This window comes from Alosa alosa, chromosome 22 (genome assembly GCF_017589495.1).
Source record: "Alosa alosa isolate M-15738 ecotype Scorff River chromosome 22, AALO_Geno_1.1, whole genome shotgun sequence".
NCBI classification, from domain to species: Eukaryota; Metazoa; Chordata; class Actinopteri; order Clupeiformes; family Clupeidae; genus Alosa; species Alosa alosa.
The window spans coordinates 8,931,217-8,950,373 of record NC_063210.1 but is presented as its reverse complement, the minus strand read 5'-3'; the positions used below and the strand labels follow the sequence as shown (position 1 = coordinate 8,950,373).

The 19,157-nt window shown below is 43.6% G+C and overlaps 1 protein-coding gene across 1 annotated transcript in view; it reads left to right on the top strand.

Annotated features, from left to right (window-relative positions):
* The first annotated feature begins 11,205 nt into the window (after window positions 1–11,205).
* Window positions 11,206–19,157, top strand: part of shisa8b (shisa family member 8b) — a 29,174-nt gene continuing 21,222 nt past the window's right edge. Inside the window, exon 1 of the mRNA XM_048233287.1 lies at window positions 11,206–12,646. Coding sequence (XP_048089244.1) covers window positions 12,036–12,646 — 611 coding nt within the window. The 5' untranslated portion in view covers window positions 11,206–12,035. The remainder of the gene's footprint in view (window positions 12,647–19,157) is intronic.

Sequence of the window (19,157 nt, the reverse complement as noted above, 5' to 3'; positions counted from 1 at the left end):
AAATGATGTTTCAACTCATCAGCTTAAAATGCATCAATTACATTCATTCATTTAGTAGACACTGTTGTCCAATGTGAGATACATATGTCAATTATATTACAGGAAGATTGTCCCTGGAGCAACTTGGGGTTAAGTGCCTTGCTTAAGGGCACAACGATGGAAGCCGGGAATCAAACCCACAACTCTCAGGCTACTGCATCTAGCCCAGCTCCTTAACCACTACACCACCACCGCCAATTAGCTATTAAAGTGAATTAGGGAAGTGCACCAAACACTGAATGTTGATTACTATAGTATCTATGCTGGGGTAAAAACTAGCATGGGATTGGGCGGAGATGCTGCCAAAATGTGGCGTTGCCCTCTGGTGACCTGTCTTTTAACCTTAGATGTGGGAGGCTTTGCCTCTGCTATGGGCAACCTCCTCCACTGCAGCCCAGTGGCTTGGGGGAGCCTGACTGTGCTCTCAAGCTTCCAGAGCCTCCACTTTTGCTGTCTTTCCAACCTCCACTGGGACTGAAATTCTTTTGAAATTCCTCTACCCCCACAAGGCGTAGTGAACCACTCATCAGCCCTGCGAAGGAAACCCCGTAGCAAGGATGGCAAGGGCGAAGAAACAGGTCATTTTCCGGGGGGCTGAATGTTAAATCAGCAGCATACTGGACAACATCTTTTGGTAAAACAGAAGGAGATGGAGAGGAGCCTGTCCATGTATTTGTGTAAATGAATGAAGATCTGTTGTGGAGAATACGGAATGATACCAAACAATTTTTGCGTATCTTTCACTCTAATGGCCCGGGCAACAAAGGGTCCATTTTGTTGCAGAGGGACAGAGTGGCAAATCAAAGAGCTCGAAAGTGAAGGAAGCAAGAGCTGAATGTTCCATAGTGGCTATGCCAGAGGCATGCCTTACATTGACATTATCGCACTGTATGAGGAAACCAATAACAGGGAGGCACAAAAATAGCTGCGTAGACCCCATTAAAATGAACTAATCCATCTGCCAGTCCTGTACAGCTCTAATTACCATGCCAAGCTCTTGCATGAGGAAACAAAGGGATTCAAAATAAGATTTTATTTGTGAGGTTGGTAAATTGCTCTTTGATGGTTTTGGAATGCAGTGGCTCAGGGATTTGATGTTCGACAGCAGCTTCAAATGTAAGGTCATTTCCAGTATCTTCAAAGATGTGTTAACCTATTCATTCCTCCAGTGTGGATGGCTTCGGTCAATACATGCAGATGTTTGATCAACCTTCTGTATGTACAAAGAGAGTGGACAAGTGAAAACTTCTAGGGTTTTTACAAGAACATGGCAACCAATGGGACTGACGTGGATTTGGCTTGCCACTAGTAAACACGCTCTTTCCCAAAGACAAATCTTTGGTAGACAAATCTTTGCCTGTGTAAAATAAATTCGTTTTTAATTCAGCCCTGCCTGTCAAATGTCTTTTCCCGCTCAATCCTTCTGCTTTTGCCACCATCACACACGTCCTCCAGTGCTCTAATCCCTTGTTTCCTTTTCTCCTCTTTCCGCCATCCCCCACTCCCTCTCTCCACCCTAGCGTGTGCGTCTGCGCCTGTTCTCCCTTTTCCTTCCATCTACTGTTTCTCACGTCCAAATCTCTCTTTTCGAAGCCACTCAAGCCCCCCTCCCCTCAGGTTTCCAGAAGCTTCCAAACAAAAAGATTAAGTAGGACTCTGACAAGGCCCATTGCAAATCAATTCCTGCCAAACGGCTACCGGTCTGAATCATCCACTCTAAATAAATCACTATTTTTAAATCACTTTTGGGGGGCCTCTTCTTCATTGTCACTGTCACCACCATCACCACTACCCTCCCCTCACTAATACTCTCATGCGACTTCGCTACAGCCGCCTCTGTTCCTGACCTCCACTCTCCTTCACCTTTTCTCTCTCTCTTTGTCTCTCTCTCTCTCTCTCTCTCTCTCTCTCTCTCTCTCTGTGAAGCCTGCAGTCATATTACACATGGTTGGCTCAAAGTGGCCGCTTTTAAACAAATCCCACCACACTTTGAAAGTCAATGAAAGGGAGCAAGACATGTTAATTCGGTTACCTTTAGTGAATGACTTTGCTATGAACTCTGGAAAATGACTCTGACCCAATTTGCTTGAAAAAGGACCCTCCTCAATACCAGACGATTGAGCGAGTCAAGACCTAACTGATTCTTTGCTAGTTCAACCTAGTTCAGTGCTCGTGGAGCTTTAATGATCAGCATTGACAAATACAGAATGTGACAGGAGGTATGAGAGAGATTGAAGTATTTGAAGTGGAATGGACATTTTGAAGTGTGATGGTGAGTATGTTGGGAAGATGGTCTCTCTCTCTGGGCGTTACATGAGTCAGCTCTCCATCTTTTTTTTTCACCAGGGTAACATTATTGTTTTCCTTTCAAGCTTATCCCACAAGGCAGCTCAGGTTTGAAGTGCTATAGCAAACGTGAGCTATCCATTCCATGCTTGTTATTCTGATTATTCCTGAGACTTCAAAATAGCAGAGACAAAAAAACACAGCTTACAGTATTTTTAGATGTTGGATTTTAGAAGGAAAAGAGGGAGAGGAGATGAACCCAGAGTTGGGTGAAATTTTTGAGGGAGGCAAAACTCTCAAGAGGGAAATAGATGCATCTAGTTGAACGATTGTACCCATACACAAAACACAAACATGTAAGAGGTTATACATTACACATGCATGTAAGAGGATATTATACATAAATGATGGTTAAGCCATTTCCCTATTGGGACGACTTTGTTAAAGAAGTTTGGCAGAAATGGTGAGAATAGAGGGGCCATAAGGGCTCATCTTCACTGGCATGTCAGCCATGACCTCTGTGGGGACAACCTGTTCCGCATGCATTTGATTAATGACTTACGAAATAGATTCATACAGTGCTGTTGTCACGTTTTCAAAGCTTCTTTACTTAAAGTCACAGCCTCAAAAGCTCTATTCATGTCTTATACTACACTTGTTTTGTTAGTTGACAGCAAAAGTATCAGCATACGGAAAGTAGCACTTTTGATGTGTTGGATCTACCTGTATTTTGATTTGTTTAGATAGTTCCATTGCATGGTATGAATTGCACAATAAGCATGTGATGTACATACTGACAAACCCATCTAATCAATATAGTCCAGTAATCCAGATCTCACATTGATGCTAGTAATTACCCTGTAGGACAAACACCATCACTTTGCAAAAGTATACCAGAAAAGTGCTGGATCAATCCCATCAATATTGCACTGAGTAAATAAAATCAGGATCCACCATTCTGTGTCACGACCGTTGGAAATTTTGGAAAAATCCATGTATCCATAAGGAGAACTTTCTACAAATGATATGATAGTGTGTTATTGGACTAAGGGTTAATTTTCAGAAGCAGTTTTCACAGATGAGGAGTTAAAGAAGCTCAGTAGTGAACATTTTGGGATGGGTGTATCCAGTGTTTGCTGGTTCATAGAGATACCACCCACTGACAAAACTAAAAATGATAATTAACTATACACAAAAGAATTCCTGTAACTGTATGTGACTCTCTATTATCTAGCATATCAACATATCTCAAATCTGTGCACTTTGAGTTAGCTGTTTCTCATTCCTTAAAACAACTCTTCACCTATGGAATTCCTATAAAGAATGTTAAAATACAAAAGTAAATGCCTTTTCTGAAGTCGACCTCTTGAAGAACTCTTAAATTATTTTTAGCAGTTTAGAGATGCAAGCCGGACTTCTCAAAAATCAAGAAACAACCAAAAGGGCCTTCGGGAATATCTGTTCCTATTATTATTAGTTGGCTTTTATATACAAATATCACCATCTATGAGTCCGTCCCTGAGATGCATTCGGCCATTCAAGACGTAGATTGACAGGACAGGCTGTGGAGATTTCACGAGCCAATGACCCAGTCTAAAATAGCATTTACAGGCACCTTGATATACACCTATGGTCCGAGAGGATGAGAAACGCAAGCCCTGAAATTGAAATTGCCAAGATGATAAAAAAAAAGACCTGCAGTGACAGACATCTTTCCTCAATGGATTTCAAGTGCCCCCAGAACTCATTCTCGCTTATAAAGAGCTCTGGCCAGCTGAGTGACTGGCCATTTGCATCTCCTTTCACCAGAGAAAGGTCACGTTTGACAGAGGGCCCCTCAGAGGCCGTTCATAGACTCCAGCATCTCTTTGACGGCCGAAAGACACGCAACTCGCCTGAGTATTCCTAATTGTCAATGAAGGCATCAAGCCACTTGAGTTATTTAGACGTCTTGACATTGGACCCCTTTTATTTTTAGCCTTTTATTCTTCTACACACCTTGCACTCTTTCTTTTGCATGTTTGCCCTAATTATTCCCTTTGACTGCTTCCTCTTTTCAGCTCTACCCTCTCTGAATTCCCTCCATCCATAATAATAAACTCATGTAGTGTTACCTTGGATTTGAACCTCTTCTGCGGTCACTGACCCAGTGTCATTCTTGGTGAAACGACAAGTTAAATACTCTTTCATCATATGGACATAAAGCGTTTTTAAAGCGTTTTAGAGATGTAAGAATCGGCAGTATCACTAAAGAGATTCCGGTGCATCTCACTCATGTCTGTTTGAACATGTAGAGATGTTGCCATGAGTGGAGCCAGCAGCGCTGAATTTTTAATTCTGTTTCTCCTCTCTGATCCTTACACACACACACACACACACACACACACACACACACACACACACACACACACACATTGTTCGACTGTGGATGCAAAGCAAACGGCATGCCATTAATAGAGACGATTGGAAATAAACAACTGATGTTTTCAAGGACACACACAATGCATGGCCAGGTCACAACATGACAATATTGTCTCATTGTGATGACATAAGATTGTCACTGGATTACCTGAAAAGAGGAGAAAAAAACTGCTCATTGTTCATTTATTCATTTCTTTTTTTCAGGGAGTTTTCTGCCATACAGTGGTAGAGTCCCGGCTGGTTTGGCCCGGGGGGTGTAGCCGTCTCTTTCCGCTTCTCTCCCCTAATTAGGTGGAGGTTTACACATAGGGTGATCTTTAATGAGATCTCCCTATACCCAGCCTATCTCTCTCTCTCTCTCTCTCTCTTTCCCTCACTCACTCACTCCCTCTCTTTTTCTACGCGGCCCTTCACCTCTGTGGTATCAGTCTGTGGTGATCTGTTTTTATGCTGACGACCTGCGTTAGTTGCAGTGGTGTGCAGCGGTGGGTCATGGCTGCGTCAGGACTGGGACGCCGTGAGTCACCGTGGCAGACGCTGTTGTGCATCGACACGCCGGGTGACAGATGTGGCATTTAGTTATAGACACAGAGTTTAATCAGGGTTAAACATTACGAGTGATTGACCACATCAATACTACAATGCATTAGCACTGAGCTCTCAGGCAAGAAGTGACTGGGGAGGGGAGAAAGAGAGAGGGAGCAAGAGCGAAAAGGGAGAGAGAGAGAGAGAGAGAGAGAGAGAGTGCTACTAAATCAACTGCTTTTCTAATGTTGAGGCAAAACATGACTTACAACAAGCATAAATTCAAGGGCTTTAAACAAATCCAATGCAATACAGGATTTTAGACATTAAAGACATCCAAATCCATTAGTATTGTACTGACAATTCCCCTTATAACAGCATTTGGCTGTAAATAGTCTGAATAACCACATGCAGAGATCTAAGTTTTAGAAATTGTATGCTGAATTCGGTTTAAGGCATTTTCCTTAACAGGCGTAGATGGAATATTCCACAAATATATTTCTTTGATAGAAGCTTTTCTTGAAAAAAGTAAAGGGCAAAAACTGAACCACATCGGAGAGAGGGAGGTAGATGAATATTGACAGACAAGGCATGTGTCAAAATCTACTGTTTTTCCATTCAGGCCAGGTCTCCCTTTTAACCTAATAGTCAGTTTAATGGCTTTGTCTACCAACAGCAGTTCTCTCAGGCACGTGGAGGATGCCACACCAAAGGCTCTCCTATGGCAGCCAATTACCTCAGTAAATTACTTTGCTCATTGGATTTTCTCCCCCATATGATAATTTCCTCTCTTTGTTAACACTGGCATCATGCCATGTTCGCGTTTACAACTTCATTAAAATGACAGGAATATCTCACTGAGAATAGGCTGCGCACACAGCGATTAATGCTTTTTACTGTTCATCTGTCAATAGCATGATGCTTTGAATTCATTGGTAACACTTGATGGATACTGGATACTTGACAGTATCGACATAAGAGTGACATGACACTGTCATGAACATATGACACTGTCATGACACATGAACCCTAGCCCTAACCCTAACCTCTAACTCTAATCCTAACCCTAACCCTAACTCTAACCCTAACTTGTTATGACAAAAAACGAATGTCACTTAATAACAGAAGCGTTATGTCATAAACGTTTATGACTTGTTTATGACACATTCATGACAGTGTCATGACACTCTTATGTCGATACTGTCAAGTGAAGTCAATTAATTTTACCAGCTTACCAATCATTTTGTTTTCACCCTGAGCAAGGATAGCTCAACCAGAACACTGGGCCACAGGGACTGGTCTGAATTTGACCCTGTGCAAGAGTTAAACATTCCTCTACAGAGTACAGACATATCTTAGGTGCACTTGCATGTGAAAAACTGTCCTATCAGGCATAAACAAATTGTGCAGAAGGATCTACATTCCTTTGCACAAAATTCCCTGATTGAAGATTTTGCCATTTTGGTTTTGGATTTCACTGGGGACAGCAGAGGTATAATTGTTTTCCACACAATCATGTCATTCCATTAACCCTTTCAAGATCTGGTCCTTATGATGATGGTTAACAGATGGGGTTGGCTTTTTCCATTGTTGTAAGACTCATATTTGGCTGGGTATCTGGGTGTCATTTTTGTGTAGAACCATCAATAATGAGTAGTATTCATGCATGATGGAGCGATCAAATGGAAGACTGCTGAAGAATGTCCACAGAAGACGGGACAGCTAGTTGTCTTATGGACCCTTTCAACAAGGTAAACAAAAACAATGCTTGAACGTTCTATTTGGGCCCCAATCTACTTCCTCTGCATTAAGATAACATATGGAATGTTAAAAAGGAAGTCTTGTGGGGCCAACTATGATGCTGATAATGGAACTCTCTTGAAAGGGTCCATATTCAGCTAATGAGTGTGAGGGTATGAGAGGTGAGAAAGAGACAGGGGTGAAAACCTTAATCACTGATCAGATGTGTTGCTCAGTGTTGTCAAACCACAGGTTGCCTGCCTTCAGACACTTATGGTTGTTCAGGACATGAAAGACTGATCCCCTGTCCAGAGGGACCTGACCTCATTATTGACGTTCGTCATCATTTACAGGTCAAGAGTAATCTCCCACCTGACTGGCTCTGACACTGACTGCATGACAACATACAAAGAGATGACCAAGACAGAAGTCTTGGTGATTCAGAATCAGACTGTCACGACATGGTTATGGTGTTGTCCAAAGCATGACATATAATACCTCATGCTAATAAATAATGTTCATGCTTCCATTTTAGAATTACTGATTTACGAGTTTATATTCTCTCATCCCATGTTGACATAATGCAATTTTTTAAAAAAAAGAAGAAAAAAAGTGGTGTGAAGAAAAAAAGTGGAAGGAAAAAAATGTCCTTCAAAACTTGAAAATGATGTCCACCACATGAACTGTTCCACCCTTATGAGGTAACCATACACTCTGCGCACTGCCCAGATGATGAACTGAGCTGCTTGTGGTCCCTCTGACCCTCTTCCTTTACATAAGATCAAAGGTGAGAGTCCACTAGTTTGGCTTTTATATTTCCCACACCTCCCCTGTGTAGCATCAAAGAGTCCTCTCTTTGCTCATTAACTGATGTGCTCTAATTACACTGTTCCCCCTGATCCGTGACTTAAGGAAAGATTAATGACTGAAGCTACGCACTGCTCACATTGGGAAACGTTACTCAGCAAGGACATCAGCAGACACTCATTTCTTAGAGATCTTTGTTGTTGTTGTTGTTGGACTCGTTGACCTGTTTATTTGTTACTGCATCATTCCAACTAAATGAAAACCATGAGTGATAACTTCAAGAACATTCTTTTATACTGAGAAGTGTTTGTATGTTTACTCATAGTGACAGCAGCTCATGCCTTCCAAGTGCAAACAAAATGGCATTAGAACTTGAGGTGTAATGTAGAACTCTTTAAATGCATTCAACAGGATAACATTCTGAGACTGCAATCCAATAGTCATATTCATGCTGCCTCATCTCCCAGCTTCCTTAGTGCTGCGGCACACTGCTCTTCCTTCAAATGGCCCCATTTAATCTCCACCCAATCCCTCCATTTAAAGCTAACCTCTACCTCACCTCTCTCTCTCTCCCATCGCATCAGGCCAAAGAGACATTCGGCTGTGTGCTGTGCATCTGCTAATACCCATCTCAATCGGAGAGAGTTGGGGCATATTTCACGCAACAGCAACTTTCTCTGAAAATATCCGAGGCGTTGTAACCGACACCGTGCATTTCCAGTGGCATAAATCAGCAATGGGCTTCTTTTTTGGAGTTAGAATGAAAGAAAGAAGTAACAGTGGAAAGGGGGGGTGGGGGATTTATGGGGCCGCATTCACATGAAAGAAGGAAATAACCCAAAGAGATGCGAACAGATCTGCACTTTCCCATTGAGAAGTTGATGCCGTGGCAATAGCTCGCCCCAGAGTGATAGATGACATAAAGAAATGAGATGGCCAGAGAAAGAAGACTATCAAATGAGAGAGAATGACAGAATGAAATAGAGAAAGAGAGAGAGGATGGACACACACACACACAGACAATGAGATGCATGGGAGATGAGCATGAGCTTTTGACTTCCAGCCAAATAAGAGAACTCGCCCCTTTGGAAAAAAAGAGGGGTATACTGTAAGCGATCCTTATGTCAACGAATAAGAAAGCGGATTAAAAATTCAGCTGCATCTCCTCCCCATCTTCTGTTGAATACTGATTGGGGGGCACATTAGGCGTGTTCGCCGCCGGGACTTACAGGCACTTCAGCTCAGAATCTAGTTCAAGATGAACATTAATGCAAGAGGCGATTATTCAGACTTCACAACACTGCAACCTTTCAGCAAAAGCTCGTCTTTGCTCTCCTTTTTCTCTTTCTTTGTATTTTGCTTTCCCTCTCTCTGTCTCTCTCTCTCTTTATCTTTTGTTCTGTGTGTCTATTCTTGAGGTCCATGTTGTCTGTTCTACTCACCCTGCCTTTGGGCAGGCTGACATCACTTATGGTGTCTGTCCTCGTGTCTATTTTCTTGGCTCACTTTCACTTACTCCTAACAAACCCCCCACCCCCCCACCCCACCCCACCCCACCCCCGCCCCCGCCCCCGCCACGCACACTCATGCAAACACACTCACACTTTTTCTGGCCTGTTCCCCATCGTCTCTTCGTCCTCTCTGTACAAAGACACAGAGGAACAAGAGTGAAATCAGACAGAGATGGGGACGACACGCACACACACACACACAGACAACACACCCACACACTCGCAGACTACACACACAAACAACCCTGGCATGACTCCTGCCACCAGACTCTCTTTGCCACTTGCAGCTTTGCTACTCATCTCTGAAATCAAAGGAGGTGAGAGACAGGTATGGAGGGAATGATAAAAGCCAAATAAAGAGAGAGAGAGAGAGGGAGAGAGGGGGGAAAGAGGATGACAGAGAGGAAGAGCCAGAGAAGAGAAGAGAAGATGACGTGGTGGAGTCGAACAAAAGAGGAGTTAGAAGGGGGAACAAAGAACACTGAGGGAGAGACCGGAGAGCATCAGAGGAAGGTTGGCGAGCCACCCTCCACACACAGAGGGACAGAGGAGGAGGATGTCAGCTAGCACCTGCCCTGGACTGGACTATGCTCATTCCTCATCCTCTGACAGAGAGTGGGACTGAAACCATAGGACAGGAAAAAAAGAGGAAATAAAAAGAAAGGTTAATAGAAAAGGTTGTCAGAATACAGAAATGCAAGTTTTCAGCTGTTGCATCAGACAAGTAAAGTCACAGATGACACCAGAGTTGTCTAGATTCTTCCTAGATGACAAAGACCTGCCTAATACGGACCTTTTGTGTTACTGAGTGTTATGACAAGGAGATGCTATTTTGAACATTTTGAAAACAAAATCCCATTAGTATATAACCTTGATGAATGGTGCAGCTACATTTATTAAATTAATATTTTTCAATCACCAATCACCAGTCTTTCATCTTTATCATATAAACTCTAACATGACAACTAAATTGTACAAGGAAATGGACATTTTGTGTGCAACTCCTATAAACCTGAAGTGATAGCTCTCTCCTTGAGGATATGCAGGTAAAGAACATCACTGACTTAAAGCACAAACACTAACATAAACAGTCTTCGCGTGTGACTCCAGTCATTTGTTTACAACCCATGCCATGCAAAATGATTACCAGTGACTGGGCCTCTGACTTATCACTTTTTGCCATGACAGGTTGGAAATTTTAAGAAGCGGATTTTCAGAGCCAAAAACCCTTTGGACTTTAATCATGCCGAAACAGACTCACAAGCTGTATTTCCATACAAATGTATTTATCTTTAGGTAAGGATGGCAGCCTGTGGCAGTTTATGTGAGGGGTGAAAATGGTGAAGGAGTGACATGAAAGAGAAGCAGGACAGTGGGTCAGACACATGGAAGGGACCAGAGGGGGAATTAGAAACAGGTGAGTTAATAGAAAAGTGATGTATAGAGCTGCAATTGTAATCAGAGTACAGAGAAATCCATATGCACACACACACACACACACACACACACTCACAAGGATACATATGTAAACCCAACAAACACACACATGTGCTTGTGCACGCTCAGACAACTCACATACACACACACACACACACATACAAAGGCTCCGAAGAATCCTTTAATAGTCGAGTTGCAATTTCCCCTCCCCTCTTCTCTCTCTCCCCCTCTCTCACTCAACCCCCCCCTTCTCTATCACTCATCCCTCTCTCTCTCTCCCCCTCTCTCCTCCACCCCCCTTCTCTCTCACTCATCCCTCTCTCTCTCTCTCCCCCTCCCGGGATGATGTGAACAGCAGCTGGATGGGAGCGCTACTACTCTCGCTTGCTCTCTTCCACTCTCTCTCTCTCTTTCTCTTTCTCTCTGTGCGATGCACTAGTGGAGCGCGGAGTGCTCCGTCAAACGAGAGGGGATTTCATTTGGATTCAGAACTGTTGCTTTTTTTTTCTCTCCGGAGCTTAACACCGGCACCCTGAGTAGCAATAACTGGATTTAAGGACCGAAGCACCTGTTTGAACCTTTACCTGACTATGACGTTCCCAGGATAATCTAGAAAAAGAAGGAGGAAATCTAGAACAAAACTGTGGAAGTGAGGATGTTTTTCCTGGGAAAGGGACGGAACTTCAAAACAATCGCAGGAGTCCAGACTGTTGGGGGATGTACGTTCGGGTCGGTGAAGAATTCTGATGTGTACTTTAAAGGTATACAAGACCAATGTGTTTCCAGTGAGCGGTGCTGTTGAGGAGACCACGGTAAGGTAGTGGCGTTGAAGTGACAAGTTTTTCTGGGATGCTCTGACTGATACATTTTGACATGAGATGAGTCGTTCAGAAGATGCTGCCTTTCTGTTGAAACTTGCTGAAGGCTAATTCCTTATCTCTAATTTTGGATGTTTTTGGGTGGTAAGCATCAAGGAAACTGAATTATATAAGAAACTTTTTTTAATAGTATTTTAGCTTTGCATTACTCATCTGACATTTTCAACTATGTGAGTAATTTTTCCGCTTGGAAAATCATTCCTGGGCTCAAACATCATCTTCATAAACAGTAAGAACAACAGCACCACCACAAACAGCTGTAATGAGGAAAAGCCTTGAGCTTCTCTGGGGAATTTTGATTTTTAGGTGAAAACGCTTAAGAAAAAGCTCTCTCGCTGACAATTGTCTTTTAACCCCTTCAGGCTTCTCTTCTCTGTGGAGTGGGTTTGTAATGCGCTGTGTGTGTTTGAGGGTGAAGGGGATCAGAATGATGTCTGACTCTGTTCTGCTGCGAGTTCTCCTCATGTCACTGCTTGGGTGTCGCTCCCTGGCCCAGGAGGACGCCACCACCGACCTGGACATGACCACCGCCAATCAAACGGAGGTGACCTCCTTCACCCCGGTGACCTCTGAGTCGGCGGACGACACCCTCCTCCTGACCCTAACTACCCCGACCATGGAGGTGGAGGAGGAGACGGTCCCGTCAACGGGCATGCGCTGCCAAGGCTACTACGACGTGATGGGCCAGTGGGACCCGCCGTTTAACTGCACGGCAGGCGTTTTCCTCTACTGCTGCGGCACCTGCTTCTACCGCTTCTGCTGCCAGTTCCGCCAGCAGCGGCTGGACCAGACGTCCTGCTCCAACTACGACACGCCGCTTTGGGCCAACACGGGGAAGCCTGTGATCACCGTCACCGACCAGGCCGACGTGGAGCGCGACCGCACGCACATGATCGTCTACATCATCTGCGGTGTGGTGGCCATCATGGTGCTGGTGGGCATCTTCACTAAGCTGGGCCTGGAGAGGAGCCGAGGAGGGCAGAACGACCTGAGCAACAGCAGGTGAGAGGGGAGTTGGTGTGTGCCAAGCTGGGGGTGTGGTGGTGGTGGTTCTGGTGGATGAATGAGAGCAGAGTTGTAGGAAGGAGGGAACAGGTCTAAACGGGTCTGGTGGATGAATGGGAGTAGGCAGGCTCTAGATGGGGGTTCTGGTCACTGGGAGTGTGAATAGTGCAGGATGGTGTGGTGTGGGTGGACTTTTGGAATGAGGGCTATTAGGAGAGTGGTTTTGGGGATTGCCACTTCACACATCCCCACGGCAACGAGAATTGATGTCAGCCTGGAAATTAGGCTACAGTTGTCTTTGGCTTGGCCATCTGAACTCTTGATGTTGCTCTCAGGGGAGTTTTACTGTTGGTGATCTGAGTGTCACTTCACATGGGTCATATTGCCCCCCGGCATTGATCACTGGTGCCAATTTTATTTGGGTTGGCTTCAACTCTTCTTCACTCTCTCAGGGGACCCCTTATTTAGAATTCAGCTGCATGTTTTTGCATCCCGGGATGACATAATAATTTTGCATCCTAGAAGATAGAGGGGTCTAGAGGGTTTTGCATTCCCTTTGGGCAAAATGTTCAAAAAATTGTTTGTGCATTTTTTGTGATCATACAAACACAGTGACAATAAAACAAAAACAACCAAAAAAATAATATACGTGGGAAACCTCCTCACATCCTCTCACAGATCTAAACTCTTCTTTGGAAGTATTGCAGTAAAAACAGTGGCTTTAACGGAACTCAGTGTAAATATCTGGCTCAAGGTTACACCACCCCCAGGACATTATTACTAAGAACAAAAATATGGAACAAAGGACTCAGACTCCAACTCCTGCTTTATCCTTCCCTCTCTCCCTCCACCCCCTCTCTCCCCTTACTCCTGGCTGTAGTCATCTCTCTCCCCCTCATGGTCATAGGCTCTCCTTGTTTCCTGTATCCGTCCTTCTTGTCATTTCTCCTCCTTCATCATCTCTCAGAAACTGGAGGACGGTAGGAGGAGGCTTATACGCTGCTGGCCCAGTTACTTTGAATATCAATGGATGTCTCCTCTGATAATGAACTGAGCCATTGCAATCCTTTAATCATTAACAGGTTTTGTTTGCTTTTTTTCCACACAAAACTCCCTGCTTTCTCATGCCTTCCTGCATTCCTAATAGACATCCACCTCCTTTTTCCCCTCAGAATAAATATTCTGAATTCATAATTCACAACATTAACACTTTTTTTCCGGGAGGTTAGCACCTCTCCAAAATAGAGCAGCCCTCTACTGATTAACACGTCCTAAAAGATTAACTCTTTTTTTTTTTACAAGATTAACAGTTTTCTTCAGATTAGCGCTCAGCAAGGAGATTTCAACAAAATTTGAGATTAAGAGTCTCCCACTAGCGCTCCACTGTTGGATGACCTCAGACCTGTCTGGTGCTGCAGTTTAACAGGCTAATCCATGAGCAGCCACAGGTTCTTCAGAGATGAGGAAGTGTTGATTTTCCATGTATGCTGGGCTCTACAGAGAAATATGTCTATTGGGTTGCTAATATGTGTACAATAGGCTACAGTGACATTAAATAATTTGTGTTTTGTTAGCCACAGGCAAAACTCAATAGGTTTAACTCACTTCCTTATCATTAGACCTTTATTTATCTAGATCAAACAGATTCATATTTGATACAGTCTAATTAATGCAATGAACTGCATCCACAAATATGCCTTGAACATGTGCCAGAAAGTTGGTTTTCAGAGCCAGTGTCTACATGTGAGAGAAAGCTAAAAGGTCCAAAGCAAATCATTTCAATGTTCTTTGGGGACCGTTTCATTAATTATGGACTCAATTTCCCTTTCAGCCCCTCTGCAGGCAAGACAGTTTGTTTTTTTAAAATAAACGTGTGTGTTTTTCTCCCCTGTCATTATAACAGTGAATCGTAATACAAAGGTTGGATGAAAATGAGAAAAAAAAAACAGATACAGTAAATGTGCATATAACAAAGAGCACATGTTGTCTATGGAGTCTCTGTTAATAAACAGACAATCTCTATCTGAAATCAAAAATGGCACCATGACCTTCACCAAATGCGCTCTGGAGTATTGGTCACATACAGTACACCCTGAAGAAATGGGCAAGCGGAGTCATGGTGGTGACATTTAGCGCCAGGGAGTGCGGCTGACATCACCACAACATCAATACGGCCTCGCGGGATGGCCATGAGGCAGCACATCGGCCTCCGCGCTCTTTTACACCTAAAGAAAGGCAGAGCCAGAAAATGTGTAGCATACGCCTCCCCCACGCCGTGTGTGAGCAAGCGCTGAGTGTATGGGTGCTCTTCCCCGGGGACATGAGGCCTTTGAGATATCACGTTATATAACGTGGAGCGCAGTCACTGAAAGGGTCTGACCCCGTGGAATCACCAAGGCCTGTGAAGGAACAGATCCGTAACCATGTTATAAGGACGAGCTCGGAGCATAATATGCGGCTGGGAAGACTGACACCTCACTTGTTAACTGTGTTCTGTCCATCTTTCTTTCTTCACTTCTTTCTTTTCTTCCATGCCTCTATTTCTTTGATGAGCAACGCCTCTTAAATATTCTATCCATTGATGCTCAGGCCTCATTGTGACTTTTTCCTTTTACTTTCTGTTTTTTGAATACATCAAAAGCACATGAGTCACAGTAAACCTGCTGCATCAAGAAGAAGAAAAAAAAACAACCTTAAGTGAAATAACAAGAAGTTGTCAGTGTTTCCCATTCAGTACTTTAACCACTGACAACTACTGTATCCACACCCGACCCTGGTCCCCTTATACCCTCCATGTTCCCCTTCTCTTCCTTACCCCACCCCTCCACACACACACCTTCCCCACTGGCTCCTCAGCAGTCTAACTCAACCTGACACCGAAGGCAAGTGTCTCATCTTCGCAGGGGGTCTTTTCTGTCTCTCTGATTTGGGTGACTGTCCTCTCCTGTAATCGGCTCACCCACTGCCGCGGGGACGCGATGGGCGTCTGTTGGCCTTTCTTGCCTCCCGGCTCCCCATCTTGACCCTCTGCTCTCTGCCTCCAGGGCCCTGTTGCGCCCTGTCACGCTGATGTGAGATTTGGGAGCAATCTGTAAACAAACTGGGCATGCTATTGCCTTCCCCCTTCATGAATGTAGGTTACATTTGCCAAAGTCCTGCGCTTCACCTTGAGCTAATATGTGCCCAGGCTGTCCAAACAGCAGAGAAAGTTGAACTAAAGTGTGTTCTGCTGGTTGCTCTGACTGTGATAGATTGAGACAGGATCATTTTAGGTGTTTTGGGGAAGGAAAGGAGAGGGATTAAAAGAGAAAAAAAGCTCTGCAGTTAACTCTGTAGCAACATTTGCATTTGTATCATGGAGATAATCAGGCGTTGTGTTCCGATTAGCATATCAATCCTGAGGTTGCACAGATAATATTAGCAGTTGTTTCCAAAAGACGGCTTGAGGATATGCCGGTTTACCTCGCCAAGGCATTTTTACGTCATAATTTTGAAAATCAAGGTCAAGGAAATTAAACAGGATTTTTAGATGAAATAAGAGTATATATCTTCATGATGAATTTCTGATGGAGCATAGTGTAAGCCCAGGATAAGTGTCAAACCAAGGCTGTGAGACTAGATCCCCCCTTCACAATACCAAAGTTTGATTCCCATTGGAAATTCCTGATATGACAAGAAGGACTTAAATGATCAAATGAATGATACTAGTTTCTTCTTTTTTTTGCTTCCATATCTCAGATTCCCATGAATTCAAAAGCTGTCCTTTAATCCATGTCTGTGACAAAGCACCATTAATGTGTGACAAAAAGATGACCAGAGTGAATGAAAGATGAAGTGATGGATGATAATTGGCACCGATTGTTCCGTTTTTACCATTTTTATACATAAGCAGAGTGGTCATTAATGTGTCAGCGGAGAAAGATGAGGGGAAGGTGAGTTGTCATCTCCTGGTGTAATTAATGCCAGCGAGTGGCAGAGGAGGGGAGGGCCAGAAGCGAGCGCTTCATTGTCATGAGCCGTGCTCCACCGGCCTAATCCTACCTGACGGATGAAGCTGCGCGAAGTGAAACCGGTTCGCGCTGAAGTGGAGAGGAACGAAGTAAAAATACAGAGAGGAGCTGTGATTGATTGAACGACCGATTGACTGATAGGAACAGAGAGAGAAAGAGAGAGGGAGAGAGGGCAAATATGAGAGAACATAAGGGGAAACACAGCAAAAGGTTCATATTAGTGAAGGGCAAACAGGATGTCCACATTAGCCCAAGGCTAACTCTGGTGCAATGAATCAAATGGTTACATTTATGTTTTAATTGCACACTGTCCCTTTCAAATAAAATTGAAATTTGTCAGTGCATGTTGCACGTTAGAGAGTATACTTAGCTGCTCTGCTCTCATTTACTCTATCTGTGCCTTTTGCGATATCATTACTCTTTATTAGGAAGCCAGTAGAGCTCATTTAAACCCTACCCAGTGGAAAAGAGATAGTGACACTGATCCTATCGCAGAAACATTAGTATTGACAGAGAAAGCACACCAAGGGTGGTGAGCGGTAAATGTCTGCTCTAGTTTCGTTTTAAATATTTTTTTAGTTCAGTCCAGTGTGCACACGTCAGGTTAATTGGATATGCAGAGTGATTATGAAGCGGACTTATCGGGCTCTCGGAGTTCCTTGATTAGGACAAGGGGCGAGTGTGTTTAATTAGATATCAGAGATCTGGACATGGGAGAGGGAATAATTTATTGCTATGGAGCATTAAGCGATCTGCAGCTTGCCTTTCCATAATGTGATAAGATACCGCATTCGACAAAAGGATGATAAGATCGCATTGGCCCAGAACCAGAGATAGTTGTGTTTTACATAATGCCAGAGGATGTGGGATGGGCAAGGAAAGGCCTTTGTTGGAATGTACTAGAAACTTGTCAAGGAAAGTACTGAGATGTCATATGGAATGTTTTCTATAGTATTTATAAAAAAGGCTTATAAAGCATTCATAAAGCCATAATGGTTGACATAAGCCTGCACTGCCTTAAGTAAATCATTATGAGGCATTATAAATAATACTATACTATAATACTTCATAACCCTATGAATGTGTTATGCTTTATGAATGCAGAGTTATCTCATATTTTCCATTAAAGGTGCTCTAAGCGATGCTGGGTAATGCTCTTCTGTTGACTTTCAAACAAAACAGAGAGCTAGCTCGCTCGCTACTTCCTCCCCCTCCCTTCCGTGCTGCTTCCGTGCAATTGAAACTCTCCTAAATGCGCATCTCGTCTGTTGCTGGAACAGTTTGTTATGTTTCCATGGGCTAGATTTGCCCAGGTTGATTTTGTTGCAGTTTTTGGAGTTTTGCAGTAAGTGACATAAAATGTTTTAGCCTAAAAAAACGTGTGGCATCGCTTAGAACACCTTTAACATTTTTAACTGGAGATGATAACAGAGCACTCAGTAACTTCTCCTTTTGTCTAGACATTTTTAAGTATAGGGTAGCCTACTTTACTTTCAATACAGCAGACTCCTTGAAGACAACACAAGATAATATGTGGGCTACCTCTGTCCAATTAAACTTACACCCTTCCACCAATTAAAGGATACATTTGATATTCTGAAAACATAAAAAGGACTTTCTTGCACAGTTGGATCTGGTATTTCTGATGTAACTGAAGTGTCAGAATCAGCAAAATATTTAGCAACGTGAAAAGGGTGGAGAGCCTCAGGCTTGGTCTGTGTGTGTGTGTGTGTGTGTGTGTGTGTGTGTGTGTGAGAGAGAGAGAGAGAGAGAGAGAGAGAGAGAGAAAGAGCAAAAGAGATCAAGCTAGCACGACAGAGAAAATATGAGTTAAAGAATTACAAAGAGACAGGATAAGTGGGAGGCTGAGACAGAGCTGCACTCTGAGGGGGGAGTCAGAGAGAGCGAGAGGTGGAGAATAATCAATCCTCTGAGCTGCCTTAACATTCAGCGCTAAGTCCTCGGCCAGCAGTACTCAGCAGAGAAGTGCTCACTCACTGAAGGAATCAGTCTATCGGTGTTAAACAGAACCGTTTGGCCCTCTCACTCCCAACTGGCATGGTAGCACTGCAGCCTTTGCCTCCAGGATATTATTACACAAATTTGAGGTTGTCATGAGGGACCCAGTTCTGGCATAGCCAGAGGGCTGATTTTCTGACATGCACTACACCCCATAATATTTGGGCTTTGCCCTCTCAGCGACCCACAGTTTGGCAGCGGGACATCAAATTCTGCACAGTAAGCAAAGCTAATAAGTATTTCATACATTAAAGATGACAACAATTAGTTAATTGCAGCTCAAATGCAGGTTAGATGTCTTAGAAATGACCAGCATGTTATCAACAAGGAAGACCAGTTTATCACACAACAGCGATAATTATCGTGAAAAGAGCCAATGAAATAACCATTCCTGACCACTCACGCCCATTTAACATTTTCTTGAATGACAGGCTCTGGGGTTGAGTCACACCTGCTCGCTCTCGCTCCACATCTGGAAT